Below are 20,140 nucleotides of genomic sequence, written 5' to 3' on the forward strand. Positions count from 1 at the left end.
ATATCGTCGAATACAGAGCCAGAGTGTGTTATGCTGGGTGCTACGCAGAGTCAAGGGATGAGTTTCCGTTTAATCTTAAAAAAATTACGAAACTAGATTAAAGGGCAACATGAAACCGGGGCCACTATCTACTATCTTTAAAAAATCCTAGCTTAACGATTTTCCTGCTGAAGCGGAATAGCCCCATTTAAAAAAAAAAAAAAACGTAAAAATGCATTATTTTTATAACAGCCGTCCCATCGACCGAATCCCTTCTGGTGGAAACCCTTAAAAGGCGGCCCACGGGAGGGGGCGTAGGATTACGCGCACATTAAACGCCCATATCGAATTACTCATCGGCAGCAATGCGGAATTGAAAAAAAAAAGAACGGAAGGAAAACAATTATTTGTGTAAACAAAAGTGGATCCGTGTTTCCCGAGGTGGTGTCTTTTGTTACCGAAGATGTCCGACTACAGTCTGTGAACGCGATATTTAGAAATCTCGCCGGCAGTTCTGTCTCGTCCGCTGTCGAGGAGTTCTCTGTAAAAGTTTATCGCGGGAAGCCGGTCGCACGTGCGTGGCGTAAACAAACGACGATCGCGGGAGCATGGTGGCTGTGTTGTGTCTGTGACGCGCATAGGGATGATCTAGCCGGGCAGCGAGGGCAGAGGCAACATGATTTGCAGGTGAGTTACGGTGGCGAAAGTGACACACGTGGCTGGTTTTGGAAGGGTCGATAACCCTCGCGTTCCCGCAGGAAAACAAGCAGGAGTGTTTTTACTGCAGTTCTATACTGGCCAATTGGAAAAAGAAATTGTGCTGGGAGGAATGAATTAGTTTGAGTTGGTTGTTCTGTGTGGGCGCTGCTTGAGTTAATTTTTTTAAATTTTATCCGAATGCGCATTTTTTTTTACATCCTTTGTTCATTTGCAATATACAATATACTCTTAATTTTTATGAGCAAAAGAATAACGAACCGAAATTTAATTTGGTAAGTAGGCAGTACCAGTAAAGTTTCTTAAATTGTTACAATTACATTTCAGTCTATAAACAAAGTGAATATGGAGCTATACGGGACACAGAGAATTGAAATTTTAATTTCTGTTTTGTATGGAGACAAAATGAGAACTCAAGTTTGTATTTTGTTTAACGCAAAATATCCAGAAGGACACATAAGAAGTTTCACACTGAGTAAAATTGAGAGAAAATTTATAACAGGGCATATAATAGATCATATAGTTCCAGGTCGTCCAGGACACAAGGTTAAACATTTTATTGCAGGTTGAGGATACTACCCAGCGTGTATCTTCTGAAGCAGCGTCAAATAATGATGTTACAAAAGTATCATCCGTATAAAATTACATTACTAGATGAGCTGAATATTTAAATACTGTATTTTCCGGATAGTGGATTGGTAGAAGGTATATATAATTCTCCACTGGAATTTTTCGAGGGATATTTAACATTAAAAATGTATAAGGAAATACAAAACAGTTATATTATTTAAAATTTGGAATTGGATGCGAAACAAGACAAATTAAAAGAATATCCTCAGTAAGTTTTTGTAAACGTTTTTAAAGCGATTCGCGTATTGTCTCAATTTCTTTGACATGCCCTGTTTCTATAAGTTTTCTCTCAATTTTACTCACTTCTATCACTTGGATCTTGCAATGGGTCTTTCTGAATATTTTGCCTGAAACAAATTACAAACTTCTTCTTGACTTTTAGTTATATCTCCATTCAAAAAAAATAAAAATTTTAACTCTCCGAGTTTAATTTAGAAGCGCCATGTTCACTTTCTTTGCTGACAAAAATGTAATTATAATAATGTAAGAACTTTACTGTTACTAGCTACTTACGTGTTCATTTCAAAATTAAATTTCTGCTTTGTATTCTTTTCGTCATAAAAAGTAAATTTAAAGTAAAAGAAATTTGACGCAGAATTCGAAAATGGATTTAAAATAATGGTATATATCTAATTTTTGACCTGCCCTCTATATTTTTAAAAATGCTCAAGCAAAATAATGATGGACTCTCTTTTTTCATTTTTCTTGAAATCCAATAACTGATTTTAAAATAAACTTCTTCCTTATTTTTGCCGTTCAACATATATTGTCTTCTTATGAGTACCTAAATCGCTAAATAGTTTACTAAAGAAGTTTATCAAGGAAATATCTTAAAATTACGCTTAACTAACTAATAAGAACTGTACATAATTTTTCTTTAGATATAAGATATAAGTATTAAATATCGAAAAAAGAAAGTTTTGTTGATGAGATATGTTTTATATTTATAAATATTTGGAATTATTATATTGTTTCTGTTACTTATCTATCTCATTTTTTCTACTTAGTGATTTGTCCATAACAAGACCAATATATTTTAAAAACTTTTTTTTATTCTGTATCATCAATTTATATTTCAATATTATCTGGTTGTTTATGTTTTTGTATTTTTTTACTTTTTTACTTGGTTAATTAGTTAGTACCTACTATAAATTTCATCCTTATCCCTACCCTTAGAAACAAGAGCTCTATCACCAGCAAACGCATAAGATCTGGCAATAATATTATTTATGCCACACGCCACTGAATATTGTAACTATTTTCAAGTTTTCCTATGAACATAAAATTGAAAGAGAAAGGATTTTGATGAAATTCTCCAATGATAAAAATGATCTCGAACAACACCAGAAGAATAACGATCAAAACTTTAACAATTACATAAAATTATAGTGCTACGGTAAAACGGAGAGCCTAAGGAAATTATCTGATATTTTACTGATCATCATCTGATTTGATAAATTTACTCATATATTAAAAACACCTCGGAACTAAGTGTTAAGTGAACTTATACAGTTTGACAGAATTTAAATTCAAAAATACTAAAGGACGCACGAGGTCACATTAGAAAAATAACTGTAATACTTTTAACATTTTAAAAGCCAAGCAACGTGCCTTTTAAATAAAACTTTTTGAAGTCCTTGTATTAATATTGTAGTACGAAAAATAAACCACCTATTTTACCATTTTGGTCTTTAAGTAGGTAGACAGGAGATTTATAGTGTTGGGGAACTTTTGGTAAGCATTCTATTTTAGGTGTAAGTTCTTTAATGCTTTACTGCTAAAATTTTTATAAAAATTCTTATTTATTTATTTTCATTGTTGATTAAGGATTTGCAATTCATTCATATCATAAAATTAATTTTTCGACCCCATTGGAAGGCCATATTCTTCGTTATTATTCTAAATTTACTGCTTAGTTAGTTAAGTTAAATATATAATATTTTGTCGATAATCAAAAATGTAGTTAAAGTATGTAGGAATAAAAAAAATAATAAAATGATAATTTCAGTTTTTATTCTAGAGTTTGTTCAAAAGGTAATCCCAGGGCCCATTCAAAGTCCTGATAAAAAATGTCAGTACTTATTGACTTTTTTGAAAAAGCAGTCAATCCATGCAACTCAAAAAGATTTCTGATATTGCTTTCATTTGATAGAAAAAACTCGTGTTGTGGGAACTAGAATCTTCCATCTCTCACTTCCTCTCGTATGCCTAATTCAACGATATAGCAGAGGAATTCCATAACGACTTTTTCTCTTTAGATTTTAGCGGATCTTAATGTAAAGTTAATGAATATAGAGTACCACTTTGATTTTAAATTAAAATGAGCAATGCTTTTTTGTATATCGTTCGTTTGCATACGAATGGTTTACGTGGACAAACTGTAAATAAAGCATGGTTTTTAGTAGTCCATTCTGTTGATCAAGTTATTGGATCTATGCCATTGAAATGAAAAAGTGTCTATTGTGAACGTGTATTCAACGATATTGATCAATCATTTTTCGTTTCAATCTTCATTCATTCAATTAAATTGAACTGTGGTTGACGGCGAGGACAGGTTTAAAAATTGACAAATTATTCGAAAACTAGCGCCCACAATTTTGTGAATTTGAATATTCAATATTATTGAAACGTGTCCGTTCCGTTTAATGTCCAATGGTATAGATTCAATGTTACTTATCAATCGAACTGACTAAAGGCATATCACATTTCATTCAAGATAAATAAGAACGTGGTCTCTATTCAGCTATTTCTCTTTTAAATTTCATAGTTGCTTTTATTGAAACCGCGAGCAATAGTTTTCAACGGACCACCCGGCGGTCTCGGGTGTGGATAATGAGTGCAAGCGCTACGATAAAGGAAAAAATACGTTTTAAATGAGCATCGCAAGTTTAAATCAGGTGCAAAGGCGAGTATTGCGTTTATTACGCCGTTTTATGCCTTCGGGCTTTCGCGGCAAATGAAACGGAGTGCAGATTTGAGAACTAGTCTTGATTCTCGCCGCAGGGCAGCGTTGCAGTATACTTGTGTCGAGAATATTAAAAACGAAGAGTCCATTATGTTTCAGCAAGTGCAGATGAGATGAGTATGTGAATGGGATGAAAAACTTTGCTAGACTAGCTGCGACCTTACAGGGCGGCTCGAACATGGCAAACAGCAAGAATCAATCAATCATTCAATAAGTCAAGAACGTGCTTTATCATCAAGGAAGGTTATATTTTACAAAACTGACGTAATACCAATGGTAAAATTATAAGCGTAATGAAAATAGATGATAGATCAGCTTCAGCACAACTTTGCAATTCCTTATATGGTGGACAGTGTAGACCACGAAAAGAGAGTGAAAATGTTATGGTTAAGGAATGGACTATAGTCCTTTTATATGGTTAATACCACAGAATGTTAGAGAAATATTAAATGTGGCGTTTGATAGGGTTCTGCTTAGCTTAGCTGCATTTATGGGATAGGAATATACCAGCCATGCGCATGATGCTAATCTGATCAAGAGAGTGTACAAACCGGAGATAGTTGATATTTAACAAATTTAGGAAGCCCATGAATTGAATATTAATTTCACTTCATCATTTCAAAACGAGGACATAAATAAAATATTTCTAGAAAATAAACTAATCAATTCAAGTTCTAAAGTGTTGAGCTCGCTAGTTATAAATTTTTATTATGCCCACAACATAAAATATTTTACGATAAAACTGGCTCCATTAATTACGATAATGCATCAGATGTTCCGCGGAATGGGACGCCGAATTCGAATATTTCATAATCGTAAAATCCCCAAACAACTTCTGAAACGAACGCCTTTCCCGATCACCATTTAGTACGTTAAGTAGCAAGGACTGTAAGAATATTTACTGTTAGACGACAATAGTTTCAGTTAGTTTCATTATTATTGTCTGACGATGCCTGGTTAAGTAAACTATTTAATTATCTTGGTAAGCAATAAAAGTAAAATAGCGTGAAGTTGAGTAGAAATAGAAGCTGTAATAATTTTCCAAATCAGTGAACGAAGTAGCTTTATAGGTGTATGCAAAGATGCAAAAGGTTCGATTCGAAGAAAAGTTCACTCTTTCTATTTTGAAAATACCCACTCTAGACAGAATCTTGAGGAGACGATAGTATGTCTTTACTTGAGACCCATGAAATTGTTTGTTGACAAAAACAATACTTGAAAAATATAAAGCACTACCGCATGGAGTAGAAGAATATTTTTTCATGTTAATGAGACGGATAGAAAAAACTTCAACTCCAGAATTAGGAAACAAGAGACTATCGACTAGCTTACGAGCAAAGATATTATATTTGAAGAGAACGTGATAAAGAAAGATCTATTAGCTACAGTGAATTTTCACAAACATCGTATTGCGAATGTGGATATGTCATGGATGTATAGCGAATGTTAATAAATGAAATCAAGCAATGAATATGATTAATGAAATAACCGTAATTGCAGCTTTTTACAAGAACTCTTTGATACAGCCTCAAAAAAAATAGGAAAATGCTATTTCAACAACAATTACTACGATAAAAATATAAATATGCAGAAGAGATGGACGAATAAGAAAGAAAAATGGATATGAATAAGGAACAGGTATATACTATGATGTGGTCAATAATAGTGAAACAAACTTGCCTGCAGCATAAATATGTCATCAATGTGAATTAAATCCAATAAAACACATTTGAAGTGAAACGATTGAGCTAGAAGAAATGCATTTAAAATAAAAGATGTAAAGATGTTGTTCGAGTCAGCTATTATGGAAGAGAACCTAGAGATCTGAGAAAAAGAAAAAATGTGGGACCTTGATGAGGAAGATAATCGAAAGGTGCACCCTTAATAATATCAAGAGAGACTGATCGTATTTGCAAAACGTAATGGCAGAATCCATCAAGGCGTTTTTGTTGTTATTGGAGTTGCTTGATATAGGTAAGTAGTAGTTTAGGAAAGTTTAAGATTCCATCCACTATTGAAATTGAAAATTCTTTTTCTGAATTACGTATATTCGTGGCCTGCAATAAGATTGCGTAAACCGTAAAATGGACAACACGGACGGCCTTTTCGTTCCTTTTCAATACAGTAAACATTAACGTTACAATAATAAGCCACTAACGAGCAAAAATATCCGCTTGATGGTGAAAGATGCCTTCGTTAAATCATAGCATGCGTTCATGGTACATAATTTAGTAGTCCTAACGAAGCGGTAGGTAGATTACCACAACAAGGCGCTACTGCAAAAAAAGTAGCTGAGTTTCACTTCATAGCAATTATTTCGTCCGTGTTGCAATTGCATTTTTTTCCTCTATCAATGCTTATAGTTGGGATTAGCAACCATGAAGGTTTTAGTGTCCCCCAACGTATGTTATTTTGTCTTCCAAGCATTAAAATGCGCTGCGGTAGGTCAAAGCGATGCTCGTGCGTGAGTGAGCGTAGTGTCGAACTTATGACAAAACTAGCATTTTGATATAGACGACTGAACGTCGGTATCCGACTATATTAGTGTATATGACGATCAACAATTAGACCTAAATGTTCATGTTGATAAAACTTAAATTTAATGTCGAAAGTACTTTATCAAAAATTTTTAGGTAATATTATTTTACCTATAACGTTTTTTCATAAGGGAGACTGTTTTCTGAAAGATGTTGACTTCTCAAACAAATTCATGAATATCCTTTCGATGGAAGTTTTACTGATAAAATTAATAAACATGATTAGAAAGCTAATATAATGTGTTTTTTATTTATTTTGAAAAGATAACAACTTTGACAGAAGCTAACGTCTTGGTTTCTGTTTTTTCTCAGGTAGTAAAACATAACGCAAGAAAATCGCAAAAAGTTGATAACTGATTAAAAATAATCGTAAGAATCTACACCACAGAAGTTGTCACCTCGATAATCACTAAATGCACTTCATTTTCACTAATTCGGACCGCCCGTGCAAAAGGGAAACGTCGACTTATTTGGATTATGTCTACAGTCGGAGTATTTCATATTGTAGCATAATGCGTTTAAACGGCGCACATTGTCAGATTTGGGGAATCTAGCGGGATAAAATTCATGCACATATCATGCCATTTAAATATAAAATTTTAAAAATCATGGTAGCACGAGCGTCATGCCCTCAACTGTTACGCAGCGGATAATTTACTTGTGACATTTCTTTCGAAATTGTTTGGTTTTCAAATCTTTTGTAGTTCTAGATAGTTCTAACACGGGTAAACACTAATTATTACTAGATATCAAGCACCGTTTATATTATTTGGAAATTTGAAAACGCATTTGATATTGCAGCCTAGCATTGTTGACAATTTAAATCAAAATATTTGATAAGGGGCTGCTTGAAAATTTGCAGAAATTTGTTCATCTTTTTTCGTCAACATTGGTATTGTTTGAAACTTATGTATAGTAATCAACTTCATTTGCAACTTCTTGTCATTTTGAAAGTTATAAGTGGAAGATCATATTTGCTATTAAAATTAAATTTACCAAAATGGGCGTTTTTAAATATCGTATAATTTCGAAATTCCTGGTGCTTGTGAGACCTCATTTTAAAGGCCTTGACGATTTCAAAATATTCCAGTCCTGCTGTTGTCCTAAACAAAATAACATTGTTGTTTAAATGTTTTAAAAATTTAAATACGATATATGTATTTAAATATGATATGATAGAAGAGTCTTTGAAAAATATAATGAGAGCGAACATTAATACTGTGACAATTATTAATAAATATATATATATATATATATATATATATATATATATATATATATATATATATATATATATATATATATATATATATATATATATATATATATACATTGCTTTTCCTGAAAATGAAATTTTGTCTTGCTATATTGACAAACTCAGGGTTAGTGTTGATGGTTTGTGCAAAATGGCATATGAACAATTGTGGCATTGAAATTTGTATAATGTTATTTAAATTGTGGAACGCTAGGAGCTATTAAATTCGAAGCATGCAATTTTAATTTGCAGAGATGGATATGCTGAAAGTAAAACGAAATACAGTCGCATCTATAGGCGAAGCAATTTACGTTGTATAGATTTGTATATTGAATTAGCAGGATCGCGAACAATTTGAAGAGTTTCAATTGAAAGGTTTTCTTCTGTCGTTTCTCTAAATTAAGACAAGCATTGATTCTGGTCAGACCAGGCATTTCGAACTTCATTGTTTAAAACAGTATATTATGCAATAAGTGTGGTAAACGGCATTTGAGTCACGAGTTTATTTGGCACGAGCGGAGCGAGTGTTTTATAAACGAGTTTACTAAACGTGTTGCATACTATCACATCACGAATACATTCACTGACATGACCGTTAGAATAAACAAACGTCAAAATTCAAGCTGTGCGGTCAAATCTCCGAAAACATCCGATTGCTATCAAACCCGTGCGGTAATATCCCGGAAATGTCCGAATGGGCTAGGATCTCACGTGACGCTTCCCGAACGCTAGATCGGTGCATAATTAGGCATTTCACAGAAGGAAGTAAAATAGAGTTCTTAACACGACGTTTCATCTAGAAAGTATCACTAGCCGTTCTCGAGTTAAAACTCGTTTTCAAGGACCAAATATTCAGTCAGTTCTGCCAAAAGTGTTCAAAGTGATACGAAAATCTCTGATGATTGCTGTAAGAAAGCTACATGTTGAGATTATAAACTACTGACTGAAAATCATGGGGTTAGAAGAGAGATCTCCATAAAGGGAGATTGTGCTAAGAAACCATAAGCCAATTACCATAGTACCTATTTGATAAACGACGAACAATGCCGTGTAAATCTAATAGATAGCCTTAAAATAAGAGAAAGGATCACGCTAGAATATTTTCGTAAACGCGATGAAAGAATGTTAAATTGCATCTTACAGAGGATCCTATTCATCAATTCGATTGCGATTGCTGCTGGGTGTTTAATGTGGTCATTCCCCGTGGACTGTACAAATGAATCAACGCTCAAGTAGATTTTATCGTAGCAAGATATTAAATCCCTGTCGCTTTATTTAGTGGATACTTGATTTTATAATAAGTTACCCGCGACGGTATACCTACCCACCTCTACGGATAATATCAATTTAGTGACGTCGTCATTTGTTGTCGTAAGTAATCGTAAATCGTAAGTAATTCAAGCTTGGGAAAAACAACCTCACTGACGTTCGTACAGATTTCCAAAATTATTTTTCTCTGTTTATATGTATACAGTGGGCTAAACAGTGTCTCTTGTGGGAACACATCTTATTTGAAAATAGAAAATTCTCGACTGCCGATTCTGGGGTTAGAGTTTTATGGGCCTAAACGAAAATTATCTAACTTTGTTATTTTTAAGAACTAGCCAAATCAAAACACGCTTCTTAAAGATTTTTTTAGCGAAAGACAAAATGTTTCCCTTTCCGTTTACGAAGAAGTGATTATAATAATAACAATTTTTAGTGTTTAATATATTAATAAACAAATAGAAGGCAGTTTAATCCGTTAGTACCTGTCTTCGACAAAACGGATACCAAAGGCGCACCATCGGCAAGGCAATCAGTAAACAACAACAGCCGCAGCAGAGAGTGCAGGACGAGACCCAACGAAGATCGATCGCTGTCCTGCCATACACCAAGGGGGTTACTGACAAAATCGGCCGAATATTACGGAAACACGACATATCAACGGCATACAAACCTGACCATACCATCGGAGCAATGCTAAGAAACCCAAAACAAAAAATTACTCTGGAAAACCAAGGAGTATACAGTGTAGCATGCGGATCGTGCAGCCTGACGTATGTGGGACAGACCAACAGAAGGATTTCAGCCAAGCTCGAGGAACATCGTTTAGCCATAAGAAACAAACAAACAACATCTGCTTTGTTTCAGCACCAACATCAGACAGGCCATAAAATTGATTTCGGCACTTGCAAACAAATAGCTAATATTCCTGATTTTAGGATTATACGAGAGGCCATCGAAATAGAAAAGTCCGGACACCTCAATACGAGAGACGACGCTCTGCATTTATCCAACACGTGGAGAACGATAATCAAACAGCAGAGCGATGCGCAGCAGCCAACGGGGACATCGCAACTACGATCGGGCGAAATTAACAACGCGACAATTCAGGGGGCGGAGCCACCTCCCCCCACGCACAAGCAGCACCGTTACCATCTCCGGCGCAGAGTATAAATACCGCACGCACCGCCGATAACCTCCCAGTGTTTCGAAGTGTTTTCGGAGCGCGAGCATTGAAGATGCCAAGTGAGATTTTGGCGAAACGTCTGCAGGATTCCAGTCGGATGCAGGATTTGCAGGATTCCAGTCGGATGCAGGATTCCAGTCGGAGTTCAACGAGCGAACGGATGATATCCCGGAATATAGTGTCATCATATATATATATATATATATATATATATATATATATATATATATATATATATATATATATATATATATATATATATATATATATGTATATATATATATATATATATATATATATATATATATATATATATATATATATATATATATATATATATATATATATATATATATATATATATATATATATATATATATATATATATATATATATATATGTATAATATATATATATATATAATATATATATATATATATATATATATATATATATATATATATATATATATATATATATATATATATATATATATATATATATATATATATATATATATATATATATATATATATATATATATATATATATATATATATATTATACATTTAATTAGTCAGAACTTCCCTCTTAAATTATTAAAAAAAAGGTAAAAAAGACTAAAACAAATTCTGAACTTGAAAAAATTAAACAAAGATTCGAACACAGTGATACCTATAAAGACGAATAAATATATACAAAAAAAAAAGAACACGACAAACAAGTTAAAAAAAGTAAAAACTTATCAAGGCCAAATTATAAAATCTGACAAGAAATTGCAGGAAAAACCAAAAATAAAGACATAATGAATATAATAAATATGTAAAATCAACGCACGCTTTAAACATCTTTGAATGTTTAATGTTTAGTAGCATCAAGGAATTACCAGAGCAACAGGAGCTGACAATCTCCACTCTGCACATCGTCTTCAAATTACTGAAACAGGACCAGAATATATGTGTATCAAATTTTACAATACTCAACGTTTGTTCAAGGTAGAAATTAAAAAAACTATTAATTCAGTTGGATCTTCGTTGTCTTAATGACTATTTTAATATGCGATAGGTGAGTTAAGTTTTCTATTTGAAGTCGATTCACTTTGTTATATTATGTAACAAATTTGAAATTATTATTATTATTATTAATCAGAGAGACGAACCTAGATAAAGATATGGAGAGAGTCTGTCTGCTCACTCTCTCAATAAATATCAACCTGATTCTAAATTTTGCCCAATGCTGTGTCATTACTTCTTCCGTGCATATAAATATTGAGATTGATTTTCAGATTTCAATAATTTTTTGTTTGTTTGATAGTTTGCGTCATTAGTATGCTGTTAAGTAAATGAATTGAATGAAAATTTTATTGTATAGAAGTATTGAGTGCTCTGGTTGTATTTCTTTTCGTAGCCCCACGTTTACTTGCAATGTCTACATAATTAAATTAATTGTCGCAAGCGACGAATTAATCGGAAATTTTCACACTCGCCAGCACTCCAATAATCGAATTACAAACAGGATATCCAATTTTATTACACGATACTACACACGTCCACTTCAAGTAGGGCTTCGCGCGTATTATAAGCGTCGGGAGGTCAAATGTATATATTTATTTATAACTTAAGTAGTTCTTTAACGATTCTTTCCAACGGATAGTACAGTCCATAAACATTTTTACATTCGAATTCATCGAAACATGCGCCGATACATCTACGTAAATTATTCTCGGAACATATTTGATTTGAGATTATTAATAGAGTTGGCTTTTATTCGCGACTCACTTAGATCTTCAAAATTTTGTGAAGCGGAAACCGTGTGCAATGATGTATTTTCTTCAAAGGAAATTCCGTAAAGACTTCGAGATCCATTTTCAAAAGTTTAAGGGGAACAACAGGCTTGCCTAAGAACTGCACACACGATAACTGGGTGAATCAAGGTGTTCAGTTTGTGTGTATTTGTTTGAGTTTTCGCCATTATAATAACGCTCGAAGTTGTGTTGAATAGTATGTGATTATGCAAGGAGTTGATAAGAAGTTACTTCTTCTACGACAATTTGTTTCTGGTTAGATTTTTGGAATTGTCAATCGTCAAAATACCATCCGTGGCTAAAATATACCGTCTCGTGGCCATGGCTAACGGACGTTTTTAAGTGACACGCTTGATTGGTGTATAAATTGTTGTTTCAGAGTATAGGTACAAAAAAAAAACCTTTTCCCAGTTCTCCGGAAACTTATAATCGCACCTTTCCGTTAGGGTCAATAAAGCTTATATTTTTCTGAAAGAGAGGTTGTGAAAATTGACGGGTAACAGAAAAAAAAGTAGAATGGTAATGTTGTTATTTCGATAATTTCCAGTTTACTTTTGAACGAATAGAATATTCTTTTGTATGGAAAGATAACTCTGACACCTAAAATAGCGACGACAAAGGTAAAATAGAGTGAAAATTTATTTATAAAGGGAATCATAAAAAATCATTAAGTGAATGCAAATATCTTCGTTTAATATTAGTATGGCAATTTACTCCTCCTTATAGTCATATACAGGGTGTTTTAAAAATTATCCCCTAATTTCAGCCGTATATAAAACAAAAGGAAAGTTTATTTTAGTTTGGTTAAAAATGTGTCCGAAAATGCCTGGTTCAAATTTTAATATATTTTGTACAGGAGCGTTACTAAAGGGGATGGGGGGGCTACGGATTTTGCCACAGACTTATTTTTATAAGGATGTTTATAGTTTTTTGGATAACAATAGTATTTTTTTAAACAATTTGTCATCGCTATTGTTTAAAGTAGCTAAAATTACTGTAATGCTAATAATGCTAATACGAATTAATAAATTATTTTAAGTAATTTTCATTCGCGAGAAGAAACTATCTCAGGGGATAATGATTGTATCAGAAAAAAAATCTCGATGAAAGATCTTTGTAGTCCAAATTTTATTTAGGTTACAAACCGTTTCATTAACAATATAAGGACTATTTTTAGGGGTCCTTTTATAGGGAACTTCTGAAGGTCATTTTTGTAGAAATAATCAAACTAACTTTAGTTGGTAATGTTTTTTTAGTTCGTAATATCCTAGAAATTCAAGTATTCAAGTTTCTTCAAACACCCAGTACAATACGGGATTTCTGCCCAAAACTATTAACACTCACCACGTTAGTTGAGATAAATGAGAAGTAAGTGAACATTCTCTAGTAAAAAAAAAACTGCTTGAATGTTTATTCTTATTTTATATTAGTGAGCTAATAAAAATAGTCGTAAAAACATAATAAATCCTATAAATTCGGATTTAAATCACAAATTAAAAAAGAAAATGTCCGGGACATGCTTCTGGCTTAAAAGGCTTTAATAGGCATAATCAATTCGAAGTATCTGCTATATAATTTTGCTGAGGAGATTACCTTTAATGAGGTTTTCAGAAACCGTATAACTACTAGCCGGTAGGTTCTTGTTTTGATGACTTTGCCCTGATCGAAAATATCAATTTTCAACCTATCTCAAATTATGGTAATGAAATAGGAAAAATCGAGTTACTTTTGCTTAGTTATTTTGGTTCTCAAAGCAAACGAAAAGTGTGATTATTAACTGTAATTACTTTTACATTTCAATACGACGATGGCAACTTATTAGATGTAAATAGGAAATATTTCATATTATAAAATACATGTTTTCTTATTATCTTTTATAACTCTCCATCCGCATTAAGATAACCACATACAACAAGAATTCAGTCAGAGCTAATAATTTCATTTTAACGATTAATTATAGTTTCAATAATACATTAATTTATCACTATCTAGTGAGTCCTGATTGTAAAATAAAGCTATACATTGCACTTTTAAACTTAATAGATTTAATTCCCTGCTCACTTAAAAATAGGTTTTTCTACTCCCGTCTGTAAAATACCTAATTACACACCGATCTAGCGTGCGGGAAGCGTCACTTTACCACGTCAGTTCCGTTTCCCATGAATCCGAGCCAATTCGGACATTTCTGGGATTTTACCGCACGGATTTGGAGCAATCGGATGTTTTCGGAGATATTTTCCACGGTTTGAATTTTGACGTTTGTCCATTCAAATATATGTCAATGTATTCGTGTTGTTTTACGAAAATGTACCCAAAAACTAACGGTCGTAGTATAGTATGCAACACGTTCGGTAAACTTTTTAACTCATTCGTTTATTAAAAATTCGCTCAATGCCGTTTACCCCACTTGTTCCATAATATACTATTTTGCATTCCCTTGTGTAAAACACTTCATTATCCACCGATCTTGCATGCGGGAAGCGTCACTTTAACACGTGAGTTTTTTGTCCCACGGATCCGACCTCTTCGGACATTTCCGCAATATTACCGCACGGGTTTGGTTAGTTGGGAGCAATCGGATGTTTTCGGAGATTTTACCCCAAGACTTCAATTTTGACGTGATGATTTTAGGTTTTATCACACTTATTGCATAATATACTATTCTGTTACTCTGAAATTGTTTTGGTAAACTAAAACTTATAAATTGATTTATTATTGCTTTTATTTGCCTCAACCAAATTTTGAAAAAAGTTTCTTATGATAATTCTTAGTTCTTCCTTTGTTGTGCAGGGTAGGTTTATCCATATTTAATATAAATTTTTGAGCAAATAGCCAGTTAAATCGATTATTTAAATTTAAATTATAAATGTAACACTTTCATTTTATATTTACATTTCGTTAAATAGCGGTAGGTTATGGTATTTTAGTAAATGACCAATAAAAACGAATCGAAATATTTTCTATATTTAACGAATCATAATATGCCCAATTATATAGGGCGTTTAATTTTAAAAAGATATTTATTCATTGCGCCGCTTTTACACCACACCACTCCAAATAATTTAAAATATTATTATGCATGATTTTATGCACGTTTTTTTTTAAGTGAGACAATGTACTTTATCTCGCAACCCTTACAAATTTTCAGGAAATCGGAATCTCACATACTTAATAAAAAAGTTACGGGGTTTGCGGAAAAACGTGCCAAACTTTTTATTGTAATTTTTAAATAGTTTAAACTGCTTAAACTCATTTTTAAGAAAAACGTAAACAATTTTGTTTATTTTTTTAGCTTCTCTAGAAATGGGTGTCCGTTCTTACAATAGGTAGGCAGGAAGGAGCTATAAATACGAGCAGAGATTACTTAGCCTTTCAAAAAACTGACTGTCGGCAAATATCAAACGTACTCAAATCACTATATCCACACGTCGTGTTCTTTCTTAATCATGTTTCGGGTCTCGTCTTTACCAAAAAGCGTCACGTCCTTGCAATATACAACTTTCAAAAGCCCACTTTGTGTGAGATATTACCTGCGATATTGTCACCTGAAAACGTGTGCTTTATGTGTATAAGCGCGTATATCCACCAAATGAAATAGGATACTGAATGTAAATAACCGCTAAGCAGATTATCTGTGTAAAACATATCCTAAGGATTTATTATGAGGTGAGAACTGAACGAATCCTATTTTATAGAACTTTTGACATCGGTAAAGAATTTCACATTCCGATCGTGCAGTTTCAAACTGCATAGCACGTTTTTAAAAAAATAATAATTCTAAATAAAAATTTATAAATAAAGAAATAAGTAAGACATTAATTCTTAATAAAATCTAAAATTTTTAAGTACGAAAAGGACTAGCCTGAATAGGGGCCTGCATAGTTTAAATTACTTCTTGGTAAAGTATTCAGAAAATTTTCAGGTCGGAAAATTAAGTTATAAAGCAATTTGTAATGCGCTTAAAACAAGTATTAAAAGATGAAACAATAACATTTTGTCGCTTCTAAATATAACTAAAACAGTAATGTCCTTATACGCCATTGTAATTTTTCTCTGATTAAGACTTTTAGCTGCGGTTTGCTAATTTATTTATCATTCACCAAGCCTTTTTCCTCTTAATCAGCAGTTGACTCTAATTCCTTGATGGCCTCGAATTAGATAATCGGGGCTAATTAACGAGTGAGGTTGGGTTTGTTTATATTTTAATCATTTCTCTAAGAGACATGAAATTTTGTAAAATTGTTTTGTGTGGATATTAGTACTTGGTGATAATAGAAATGGAAGATATGATGCAACAATTGAGAGGTATTTTTTTAGGATGCGTAAATAGCGTCTAATGACATGGTAGCTAATGTGTTTTCAATGCATTGGAACCGGAGATTTGATTATTTTCGAACAACGGTAGAATTCAGCGAACGTAGCAAAACGCTCGCGATACGTAGCGGTAGCGACTAGCAACGTGTATGTATGTGGAGGTTATGGTGTCTTATTTTTGATTAGGTTTTGTTGATTTTGAGATCTAGATTTTTTCGAAAGTATATCTTTTTCAGTGTTTGTGTGTAGTGTTGCTGATTTAACATGTGTTAATAAAGTAGAAACGTCTTTGTACTCTAGGACCTACTACATCAGAAATTACTAGAAAGGACTAGAAAGGATTATGACGTTAATTGAAAACGAAATGACGGAGGATAATTTAGTGTAATGGCTTTGGAATTAGCAGAACCAATTCGAATATTTGAGGATAATGAAGGTGAAAATACCAAAGAATTGCAAGACTGTAAGGAATTATGGAAGGAAAGAGGTCTATTTTAGAATTTATCACATCCAACAAGTTTCAGAGCAGCGAGACATTTGATATGTTTAGAAGAGGATCCACCACACATGAAAGTCAATATTGCATATGAGGTTGGAAATGAGGTAAGGAATCAAATAGCAAATATGCTCTTATAACAAATAAAAATATGTTTTCGAGTAATTGCTCACTTTTCTCTTTGTAATTCACATAATAAGTGCAAAATTTTATTTCTTTCCTCCTGGATTTTCTTACTTCTTTCAATGGAATTTCGTAACAGGTTAATTTCTTGTAGTCTTCTTTGTAGATAAAACATTAAACTCTTTCACTTCCTAGCCTTGGTACTTCTAAAATAAAAACATGTTATAAGCCTTTAATTAATTTAATTATACCAATAAAAAAATTATTGAAACAACCTACGGGGGGATACACATATTGGTCTGATTGGAGTGATTTCCATCTGTGAAGTCACCGGGATAGCGGGTGGGTCTTATTTTTTTTTATTATTTTTGGCAAGGGGTATTGGGTTAGGAAGGTTAACTGTTTTGTCCTCACTATGTATTTCATCAATCTGGTGATAATATTAGTAGTAAATTGTACCCCTTCCAGTTTTCCCTATCTTGTTTTTGATGCCTGTGTAGATTCTTTTCAGGTTTTTCTATATCCTGTCCAATATTTCTTCGGTTTAGTGAAAATACATTCTGCAAATAACTAACTTAAAATTGCATCTCTATTTCATGTGTGTAATTTGCGTTTAAAAAAGATTACCGTTTGTTTGAAAAAAAGACATACCTTCATACGATCTTCGAAAATTCTTGGGGTTTTCGAGAAAACTTTCCCCGTTGGGACCCTGAATTTTTTTTTTTTGTAAATTTTGTAAATACGAATAATAACATAAATTTAACAAATAACATAAATTTATTATGTTGGAATTTTTGTACTCACCATCACTGTCCAATACTCCCTAACCAAATTCCTCTTTCAAGACCAAATTCTGCCAATACCGATAGTTTCGCTACCGCTATCTAGCAAAAATAAACTCGCTACTAAAAATGGCGTCCACCCCACAACAACAACAACGGAATTTTTCGAAAGTATACGCGCTTGGCAGCGAAACTCATATCTCGGAAACGGTGCGTCGTACTTTGGTACGGATGGAATCAGCGTCTGTTGTCTGTTTGTCCGTTTCTCTGTTCTCCGCTTCTCTGTAGACAGGGCATTAATTGGTTGTAACTTTCAAACGGTTTGCCATACGAGCTTCAAATTTGGCTCCTTTTAAGAAATCCACGAGACACATAAGCCAGTAAAAAATGGCCGCGGTCGAACCCCGGCGACCATCTTCTTTTTTTCGATTTTCTGTTGTTTTTTGGACATTGGTATGAAAGATGATAAGTGTCCCAAATTTGAAGTTATCGTTATCGACTTCAAATTTGTCGAACAAATAGCTTTTAGTCCCCTGACGAAACCTATTGAAATAAAAACATACAGGATGTAACCGGTATTCGCAAAAAACTGGAAATTGGATTCCCCTTATAATAATAATAGAAGATAACTAGCTAGAGACAGCTAAGACTTTTACATTTAAGGCTTTTACATATTGTATAGGGTGTTCGAGATATTCGGTGCTATTTTCAAAAATGTAATGGGTGTGTCAAATTTGCAGCTATCGACTTTAAATTTAGCAGAGACGTAGAAGTCCATACCGATATTTAAACCAAAGAAATTGAGCACAGTGAAATCCTACCGAGTATTTTTTTATTTTGAAAATTTATTTTGGGTTGTTTTGACTTCCAGACAAAAATTATTTTCTCGAAAACTACTCACACAATCGGAAAAATTATGTAACCAAGAGTCGCGGAAGATCCGGTACTATAGCTTTTATTTGAAGCATTTTTTCGATTATATGCAGGGATTTCCAATTATGGACAAAAATCTGAAAGATCCTGACAATTGTCTTTTTCCATAGTAAGTTATTAAGCGTAAATCAAAATTCGTAAAAAATATGGCTAATTGGTTCAAATAGTGTTATAGGCCGCATATTTCCTCGAAAACCATTTACTCCATTAGAAAAATGCTTTGACTAGGAAACGTGGGAGATCCAGGGCTATAACAACTATTTTTTCAATGACGTACAGTTTGTGTCGAAGAAAAAAAGCAAAAAGAGAGAGAGGGAGAGAGAGATTCAGGTTTCGTCTACCTATCTATTTCATCTATCTGCGCCAGATACTTAGAATAATATAATTGGAAATCGTTATTACTTGTACAATTTTTTATATTTATCAAAGTTTGTCGTGACTTGGAAATTTGGCGATCAGTAAAAAAAACACGCTTTATATATGGTGTATGCACAATAAAATTACATCGATTTTGCGAAAGTTTCATTGTGGTCCGCAGGAGCACCATAGAAATACAATGCGTCCCTCTAGGACAAAAAGCCCTTAAAATACAAAGCAGACGCTGCGCACAACCGCGATTTTTCGAAATCGATCTTCTGTTTTGAATGTGCAAAATATTTTCAGAAACTCTTTCAACAAAACTTTGTTTGCTCGAAAGGTTAAAGTATAAAATCTGATAAATCCATTGACGAACAAAAGGAAGATATCAAATAGACGTTGCTGGCCATCAAATCACAATTAACAAACAAGCTAAAGAGCTTTTTGGTTGCGATTAGCTCATTATTAAAATACGTGCAATTGGTGGATGCAGATGCCGTAAAATGTCACTTACTCGAATCAGTCAAAAAGAACGAAGATCCACGAACACTACAGGCGCAACAGTCTCAGAGATCATTAATATTTTCATTGTTAAAGCGCCATTTTTACGAAATTAAAACGGGAATTGACACCATGTACCTTTAAACGGAAGACTTTCATTTAGGTTAATCTATTGAAACAAAATATTTGCTTAAAATTAAAAATCTCTCATCCGGATCGGAACCCATCTCAGAACATTTTCACAGGTGCGGCTCGTTGATAACACGTTTCCTTGACACCTCGTATGATTAAACAA

The 20,140-nt window shown here is 33.1% G+C and overlaps 1 protein-coding gene across 5 annotated transcripts in view; it reads left to right on the plus strand.

The window, feature by feature from the left end:
* The first annotated feature begins 520 nt into the window (after window positions 1–520).
* Window positions 521–20,140, plus strand: part of LOC132697946 (collagen alpha-1(IX) chain-like) — a 296,717-nt gene continuing 277,097 nt past the window's right edge. For 3 of the 5 annotated variants that reach the window (XM_060663727.1, XM_060663728.1, XM_060663731.1), the window contains exon 1: window positions 523–666. In XM_060663727.1, coding sequence (XP_060519710.1) covers window positions 656–666 — 11 coding nt within the window. In that variant the 5' untranslated portion in view covers window positions 523–655. Of the gene's footprint in view, window positions 667–20,140 lie in introns of all 5 variants that reach the window. The other 2 variants (XM_060663732.1, XM_060663729.1) reach the window with 2 other exon arrangements.

Source organism: Cylas formicarius, unplaced genomic scaffold (genome assembly GCF_029955315.1).
Source record: "Cylas formicarius isolate icCylForm1 unplaced genomic scaffold, icCylForm1.1 PGA_scaffold_2__14_contigs__length_35257938, whole genome shotgun sequence".
NCBI classification, from domain to species: Eukaryota; Metazoa; Arthropoda; class Insecta; order Coleoptera; family Brentidae; genus Cylas; species Cylas formicarius.